General features: G+C 54.7%; 1 protein-coding gene across 3 annotated transcripts; it reads right to left on the bottom strand.

Moving 5' to 3' along the window:
- Positions 1-820: 820 nt before the first annotated feature.
- Positions 821-6,450, bottom strand: Rax (retina and anterior neural fold homeobox). 3 transcript variants are annotated; one of them, XM_063231541.1, is made up of 4 exons: positions 6,196-6,450; positions 5,222-5,711; positions 4,718-4,971; positions 821-1,474 (listed from the first exon to the last, which is right to left on the bottom strand). In XM_063231541.1, exons 2-4 carry the CDS (start codon positions 5,508-5,510, stop codon positions 965-967), a joined length of 1,053 nt encoding a protein of 350 aa, XP_063087611.1. In that variant the 5' UTR covers positions 5,511-5,711; positions 6,196-6,450; the 3' UTR covers positions 821-964. The 3 variants fall into 3 exon arrangements, with proteins under 3 accessions (XP_063087611.1, XP_063087612.1, XP_063087610.1); XM_063231542.1 differs by lacking the exon at positions 6,196-6,450 and adding an exon at positions 5,972-5,989; XM_063231540.1 differs by lacking the exon at positions 6,196-6,450 and having other exon boundaries at positions 5,222-5,848.
- Positions 6,451-8,561: the final 2,111 nt, after the last annotated feature.

Raw genomic sequence — 8,561 nt, 5'->3', positions numbered from 1 at the left:
CCTAGAAGCTGTTGAGCGCTGCAGGCAGCCAACGCACAGACCTCTAGGTTGGAAGGTGATGTGCCAGCTGGGGAGCCATGGAGAAGCTCAGGCTTCAGAAAGAGTCGCCCTGCTTCAGTCCTCGGGAGAACCAATGTCATTGAGGCTACTAAGCAAGTCCAGTAGCCAGCAAAATGATCTGAGAGAGGCCCATAGGGGCAAGCAGACTAGAAAAAGCAGAGCAGGGTCTTTTGGAACCTTAGGATGCTCTGGGAAAGTGGTGTAGACGCTTTCTATTGGAGTCAAAGTAGCGACTGCTGCCGTTATTGGAGTAAGGAAGAAATGGGAACGCGCGGGCACCTAAGCTTTAGACCTTATGCGCCCCCAAGCACGAGCTCAGGAAGGGTGAGACTGCGTCCCAGAATGGGGACTGTGCTCTGCTGCGGCAAATGTACCCAGGATTTGCAGCACAAGGGACCCCGAGTTCTCATGTGATTCTCTTAATTCCTTGACCCACCGAGTCCATCACCGAGTATCCCGTACCCCATTTACTTCTGCCCTGCAACCCTGACAGCGCTTAACCACAATCAAATGCAAAGAAGCAAATATTTAATTCTCCTTCCAAATACTTAGAACCTACTTAGTTTCTCGAACTCTATTTTTCTGATGCCCCTTCCACGGGAAATGCCGATGTTGGGGAGACGGGGCCCCCCTGGGTTGGGAGGCGCAGGCGCCAGCGTGGGTAGGGGTAGCGGGATCCCAACAATGTCTTCCCCACCAGCAGCAAGGCTGGGGGTCCGTAGTGGTGACCTGGGGTCCTCCACGAGCCCGAGGCTTGGCTTTGTCCCTTGAGTCGGGCGGGAGCAGCCGAGTCCTGATGCGCGGGCGGGGCGCGGAGAGCACCGAGGGCGAGGTCCGGGGAGAGCGGGGCGCACGGTGCGCGCGGCTGCTCGGGTCGCCTCCCGCCCTGCACGCTCCCGGGGCCCTAGAGCGCCGGCCACGGCTTCCCGATGGCCTGGATGTGCTCCTTGGCTTTCAGGCGCAGCGCGGCGATGCTGCTGTTGCGCGGGTCCGCCTCGTCCAGCGGGAACTTGTCCCCGAAGCCGGGGCCGCACGGGTAGGCGGGCGGCGGGGGCCCGAGCGGCTGCAGGCCGGGGCCCAGCGGCGGGGAGCTCAGGAAGGGCGGCGGCGGCGGCGGCGGCGGGGGCGGCGGGGTGTAGCTGGCGGGCAGGCTCTGCGCCGGCGGCCCGAAGCCCGGCAGGCTCTGCAGCGCCGTGGCGCCCCCTCCGGGCAGCGGCGGCCCGAGCCACGACTCCAGCGGCAGGGCGCCCCCCGGAGGCCCGCCGCCGCCGCCCGGGCCCGCGCCCAGGGGCGCCAGCGCCGCGGAGGGCGGGGAGCGGCTGAAGGAGAGGAGGGGCGAGTCCTGCAGCTTCATGGACGACACCTCCAGTTTCTCTTGGCGCCGCCACTTGGCCCGTCGGTTCTGGAACCACACCTGCGAGGGAAGCACAGCGACCGTCGGGCTGCAGCGGAGGCCGGGGCTGCAGGGGAGGCTGGGATTGTAGGGGAGGCCGGGGCTGCAGCGGAGGCCGGGGCTGCAGGGGAGGCCGGGCTGCAGCGGAGGCCGGGGCTGCAGCGGAGGCCGGGGCTGCAGGGGAGGCTGGGGCTGCAGCGGAGGCTGGGGCTGCTGCGGAGGCCGGGGCTGCAGGGGAGGCTGGGGCTGCAGCAGAGGCTGGGGCTGCATCGGGGGCTGGGGCTGCAGCGGAGGCCGGGGCTGCAGGGGAGGCCGGGGCTGCAGCGAAGGCCGGGGCTGCAGGGGAGCCCGGGAATGCAGGGGAGGCTGGGGCTGCAGCGGAGGCTGAGGATGCAGCGGAGGCCGGGGCTGCAGGGGATCCAGGGGCTGCAGCGGAGGCCGGGGCTGCAGGGGAGGCCGGGCTGCAGGGGAGGCCGGGGCTGCATCGGGGGCTGGGGCTGCAGCGGAGGCTGGGGCTGCAGCAGAGGCTGGGGCTGCAGGGGAGGCCGGGACTGCTGCGGAGGTCGGGGCTGCAGGGGATCCCGGGGCTGCAGGGGAGCCCGGGGCTGCAGGGGAGGCTGGGACTGCAACGGAGGCCAGGGTTGCAGCGGAGGCTGGCGCTGCGCCCCGGTGCCTGTACCAGGAAAGTCCGGCCCGTTTGACACCCCCATGGAAATCTATTCCTCAACAGCAAGAGGCTCAGACCTGCCTTTCTTTCACTCCCTGGGCTCCCCCTCACCTCAGTCTTTCCTGCCACTCTGTTTCTTATCCATCACGTTTTCTCCCTTCTGTTTCTTTTCTCCTTTCTCGCCTCCCCCAGTCTCTTTGTCCCATCCTCTCTTCCTAGGCGTCCCCACCCTCTCCCCTGTTTCTCTCACCCTGGGCTGCTATTACATGTTTCCACCTCCTGACAGGAGCAGGTGCTTAGGGGAAAAGTGAATTTAGCTCTGCCACAGACCATAGGACCTTGAAACAGGCGACCGGCTCGTGGGCAGCCCCCCCTGACCCTTCAGGGTTTGGTTCCTTCCTCAGACTGCATTTTGGTCTCCGATTATCCCCGTGTTATCTATCCACCCTTTTCCTCTGACATACAGATAGGTATAAATACTGGCAAGATCAGACTAAGATAAGCCATTTCCAGGAATTATTGATTATAATAGCTAAATAGAAACACATGGGCTTATTTTACCATATATGTATTTCAATTGCTGTTTCAATAAGTTGTTTATCTCACTTAATTGATATTTGTTTAATATTTATGATTCTGTTCATAAGTTACGTTGAAAGATTATCATCCTTAGGGATTGTTATATTTAGTTTTACTTTGTGGAGTTATTTTTGACATTATCCTAGGCATTAGCTCAATGAGGATGCAAGGGGTTTTTCTTCTTCACAGAGGAGTCCTTGTCAAGACTTTACGAGTGTCTTCCAATGCATCTTTCACTACTGATTTGATAAAAGGGCCAGAAATGTAAGTATAAGAAGCGTTTCATCCCCAAGTTCCATCCTTACAAGCAGGACAGAAGGAACTGGGTTAGGTGACAAGAACATGAAAGAATTTTGGCACATCTGGTGGCTTCCGTGTTACATTTCTGAAGGGACAGGGTGGGGGTAGTTGCAAGCCCAGAAAGGAGAAATTAGTTTTGTGTCAGTAAGGGAAATAGGGGGCAGCCCTGCAGGGTAAGTAAGAAAATAGTAACCCTGCTCCTCAGCAGAGCTCCAATTTGGGAGGGGGAAAAAAAAAAGAACAAAAGTGTAAGTATTCCTGCCTGTTTCCCACAAAAAGTTTATCTGCATAGCCAAGACTCTAAGCCACCAGGACAGATTTAGGTGTGTATTGAGAGTAAAAAAAAAAAAAAAAAAAAAAGGAAGAAGACATGGGTGCAGGCTCCTGTCCCAGGGGTGTACCTGCCTTTCCCTCTCTGTCCCCAGCTTTCTCAGCTCTGGCCCTCAGATACAATATCCAAGGTGTCAGGGCTGAAGCGAGAGACAATTGGCTGCTATAGTGCTCCTGCTGCCCTGGCAGAAGACAGCCCACCTCGTCCCCCACAGCATTGTACTCCTGTGTTAAGACACTGTGCTGCTCCTGTGGTGATGGAGCAGTCTCAGGCACTTTTCTCAAGAATTTCACAATTTAGAGGCAAAGCCAGACCCCTGAATAAATGAAGAGGCCTGAAGAGGTGGGCCCAGGTAGGAAGGGCCCGCATCCTCCTGGGCCCTGCAGGTCTTTGCCTTGGCCTTTCTTCATCTTTCTCTTTATTTTCCCCTCTCCCTTGCCTTCCTCCTTCCCTAGAAAGCAGGTGCTAAAGTTTCCTCTACTTCAGTGCAATCATTTGTCACGTCATTGCTTCGAATTTGGAGAAATGAACTGTCCTTGCTAGTTAGTTAATCTCAAGTCACATCAGGGAACTATGTTGTTTAAACCATGACTTTTGCTCATTAATTTCAACCCTTAACCTGAACAGAAGACACAAAAGGCAAGAGCTTGCCCCATTTTACATTTAAGTCACAGCTAAATGTGTCCAAACACCTGAGTGTCCTCACTTCCTGGAAACCTAATTTAGCAGACACACACACACAAAATCCCGTTTGAGTTCCACTGCCTTCCAGATGCACTGAAATGTGTTCTCAGTGTCTCCCTTTCAGTCCCCTGTAAACTCTCCCAATTTGGAAATCCTCCCAGATTTTTCACAGATGACTAGCAAATATTTAAGGCTTTCAAATATTTTAATGATCAGGGATTAAAGATAATTCAGCTTTAATTAAAGTGAAAACCCCTTTACAATAAAAATAAAAGGCCTCCGCACCGCGAAATTTGGTTGGATGGAAACCAGGGAAGGAAAGTTAAGTTTCTTAAATAAATCTAAGAAGAGTTTCAACTGCAAAAGGCCAAGCTCCTGTCTTTAGACTGGGCTTTTGTTTTTAGTATTGTGCGTGGAGCTAGTGAGGCCGGTGGCCTCTGGATGGAAGAATACAGTGACCCTCCAGCCTATACCTAAATTTCCTTTCTGCTCAGCACCCTCTTTAAGGACTGAATCATACTATAAATTCTCCAAAGGGTGGGGAGTGGGGAACCTCTGTGATGCTTCTTTGGAGCTATGCTCGGGACAAGCCCAGGATGTACCACAGTAAATTCAAGGACGCCGGTGAATTCAGAGGGACGCTGACTGCATTTTAGGCCTCGGGCATTCTCAAAGTTCCCTTCCCTCCATCCAGGCGCTTTACCTGCACGCGGACCTCGGGTAGGTTGACTTTGCCCGCCAGTTCCTCGCGGCTGTATACATCGGGGTAGTGAGACTTCTCGAACGCGCGCTCCAGCTCGTGCAGTTGGTAGGTGGTGAAAGTCGTGCGGTTCCTCCGGTGTTTCTTTTTGGGCTGCTCCTCCTCCGACAGCTTAGCGTCTCCCGCAGCTGGCCCGACAGGGAGCCCTGGGCTCGGACGTGCCTCTCCGGGGTCCTTGGGGCAATAGGGGCGAGAGACTGGGGCGACGAGGCCCCCCGGGTCAGAGGTACTGGGCCGACGCTGTCCCCTGTGGTCCCTAGCCAGCGCCCCTGAGGCTAAGAGTTGGCCTCGGGAGGTCAGGAATGGAAGCTGCAGGGTGAGCACAAGCCTTCCCTGAGCCCCAGTTGCACGCTTCCGCCAGCCCCTTGCCCAGTTGACTTAGTGGTAAAAGTTAGTAGGGGAGCGTTATTTTCAAGGGCCTCGCGGCAGCGGGGAGCACACACTCACCTTCGTACTCCGGGGCGGACGCTGGGGCTGTCGGGGGCGAGGGCTCCTCGCCTCCCCCGGGGGCTTTGGGGCAGGCGGGCCGCGCACCCAGCCTTCTCTCCCTCTCCTTTGCGCCCCTGGCGCCCCGCTCCACCGGGAAGGTGCCGAGGATCCCATCGTCCTTCGTAAACCCCAGGATGGCCTCGATGCTGTGCAGCCGCGAGGTGCTGCCACCCGGGCTGCGGAGCAAGTGGCCAGCGAGCGAGAAGCTGCCCTCGGTCATGGCAGGCGCGCAGCCCGGCAGGTGCATGGGGATCGCCAGGGTGGGCGGGCGCTTTGGCGCTAGAAGAGGCTCGAAGCCGGCTCTTTCCAAGTGTACGTCAAGGTAGTCGGACTTCTTGAAACTGCGCAACCAGACGACCGGTTTTCCCCAAGGTCAAGCTCCGCGGGCCACCCGACCAGGCTGCGCGCGCTGGGGGTGAGCGAGCGCTCGGCCCACGCCACTTGGTCCCTGCAGGAGGTGCAATTTCGGCAGAGCAGTTGTGGCTCCCGGCGCTAACGGCCCGGAGCCCTTGGGTACGGGGATCCTCCTCTCTCCACCAGGACCCATCCCCTTTTCTAGGCTCCTCCCCACGTAGAGGGCGGGTCTTCCTCCCGCGGGGCCTCGGGGTCCTACCCAGCCACCCTGAGGCCAGCACTGGGGACATCCCACCTCCCACCTCTAGATCCGTGTTAAACTCAGCCCGAGCTCACCCCTCCTCCCCAGCTCACCTCGGTGCGCCCAGCGCCCCTTGGAATCCTGGAGACCCAACCAGGCTCCCCAACTCCTTCCCAGCTTCCTAGTGGGAAGTCAGCCCACGCTCCTCCCGGTGTGGACTCCCCCTTCTCTCCCTCTTTCCCACCCCCACGGGACGCCTCTCTGGTCTCCACGGCCGAAGGCCTAGACAACGGGTTTCTTTTTGGCTGTCTAAATCTGTTTTAACTTCTCTCTGTACCCTGGGACTTGCGCGCAGGCAGCTTCCTTCAGTGCAGCGCGATCCCCAGGAGGCGGTGGGGCCATCTGTGCCCTGGGTTCTAAGTGCACTCAAGTGCTGGGGGTCCCACACGCTGCAGGACTCAGGCTCTGCCTCCCGCGGACTGCCTTGCAGGAAGGACAGGGTCCTTCGCTGGAGTGGAGGACGTCTCCTGCCCCCTCCCCCAACATTTCCCCAAGCCAAGGAGATGACCCAAAGCTGAGGAAGACCTTCCCGAGGCAGAAGGCCTCACACTTCCCCCTGGTTACCGAGTAATCCGCTTGCGTTTCTCCCCCCACGGGGGAGAGAAGCCTTGAGGCTTTCATGACCCAGAGCACTCAAAGGCTGAGCAGAAAGATGATTTGCGAGGGCAAGCGTGTTTTTCACATCCCGTGGTGCTGATGGACCGCGGCACTGTGACCACTGCATCCTTCAAATCCGAGGCCAAGATCCAAAGAGAATGCCCGGCCTCTTGTGAATTAAAACGACTTGAACAATTATTTCTAAGATGACAATATGTAATCCATTAACTAGTGATTTCCTACTGTTCATTTTTTTTCTGTAAATCTGTATAACTTGTACCCTTTCCCTGCTTTTTTTTTTGTTTTCTCCTTAAATAAAATTAAAAAAAAAAACTTAAAAAAAAAAAAAAAAAAAAAAAAACGCTTTCCCTTAGAAGCCTGAGGACATGGAGAACCACAATCCCAAATTCTTTTGGTAGGCTCCTGGCTCCCCAACTGAAGTGCTTCTTCTTTATCCCTCTTATTTGTTTCTTCCTGTCTACATCCAGTGTAGGCTTACTATCCCTCCTGTTTGCTCAGCATTTTCCTGGGAGAGGTCATGGGCAGCACATAATAGAGGAAAGGCCAGTGAGCTGGCCTAGAAGAGTTGAACGTCTAGTCTGAAAGACAAGACATAGAAATAAATGGGAAAATACACCTCCTCGGATAATGAGTGGCTCAGTATACTAACAGTTCTTTTTAAAGAAAAGTATTAAAAGGTAAACTAAAATTACAAACATGAGTGTGAAATGGATGGAAATTGAATGACTCAGGTCAAAATATTTAACTTGAAGCAAAAGCTAAGTAAATGCAAATTAATCACACTGTCCAGTTTCCAAGACGCTTTACAATATCATCTGATCCTCACAGCTTTTTGAAGTGAGCAAGAATCTGTTGGTTTCCATTTGCGTGAAGGAGAAACTGAGGCTCAAAGTACAACCATTAAGGAATGAATTCTGGTCTTGTCCCATGCTTTCTCGTTGCAGCTCAGTAGTAATTGCTATTGTAGAGTGTGATGTTTTCTGAAACTGAATCAGAGCACATCTTAGCCTGCAGTCCCTGGGGGACCTCTGCATTCTATATCTATGAAGTGGCACAGTGCAGCTCTCCCAAGAGAAGTGCCTAGAGAGCGGCCTCCAGGACTGCTGGCTGAAGAGGGTTGCAAGATGCTAGGGAGCTCCCCAAAGACCAGATGAAACCTGCCTCGATGGGCTGCCTGGGGTGCTGTCCAGGGCACTGCCCCTGCAAGTGGCCTGGGGGCACCTTGGGCAGACTTTAATGCCAGTTTCATGAACCAGGTGGTTTGAGGGGCTGAGGTGACCAGAGACAGCTGGAGGGATAATTAATTGGCATTTGTTGCTTTCTTTCTGAGAATGCTTTTAATGTAAACTTCCCCAATATTAAACTGATCTCTATAATCATTGCTAGAAGATTGGCAGTGTTGTCTTAAGCTCCTGCCTACACAATGCTAAGGAGTTTATGGCCTTGTTTTCCAAAGTTAATTCCCTCTGGAACTGCCTAGCTCTCTTCCTAATAGGTCCAGGTGAGGTGAACTTTTATTTACTGTTTATTTCAGGGTCTTGGGAGAAAAACAGAAAAGACTCCAACAGCCACAGAGGGCCAGCCAGGCAGAGGGGAACAGGGGGAGCTTTTGTGCAGGACATAAAGAGCCAGTCAATACCATTGTGGGCATGGTGGAGGGTACTCCAAGCAATCAGCCGGGGGTCATTGTTAGGGGCTAATCTACATGTGTATTTCCCAAGAACTCTATTAAGGAAGATGAATGGAGTGGGCCATGTCCCTAATTCTTCTAGTTCCAAGCTGCATTTTTCCAGCAGTTACACCAATTCATAATCAGCCCTGCTTCAGCAAAGTAGGGAGCCTGGCTTCTGAACTCTACCTCTGTTTAATTCATTAATTCATTAGATGGATCAAAGAAAACTCCTCCTCCCAGCTAGACTTCAACACAGATAGACTCCCATTAAACTTATCATAGTTAGAGACACACATTTCCAGAAACGCAGAAGTACTCTAGAGTGGTTCTGTTATCCTGGGTGTAGGCAAGAT

Source organism: Cavia porcellus, unplaced genomic scaffold, assembly GCF_034190915.1.
Source record: "Cavia porcellus strain 051 isolate PalLab524CR breed Dunkin Hartley unplaced genomic scaffold, mCavPor4.1 scaffold_20, whole genome shotgun sequence".
NCBI lineage: Eukaryota > Metazoa > Chordata > Mammalia > Rodentia > Caviidae > Cavia > Cavia porcellus.
This window is presented reverse-complemented; position numbering and strand designations above follow the sequence as displayed.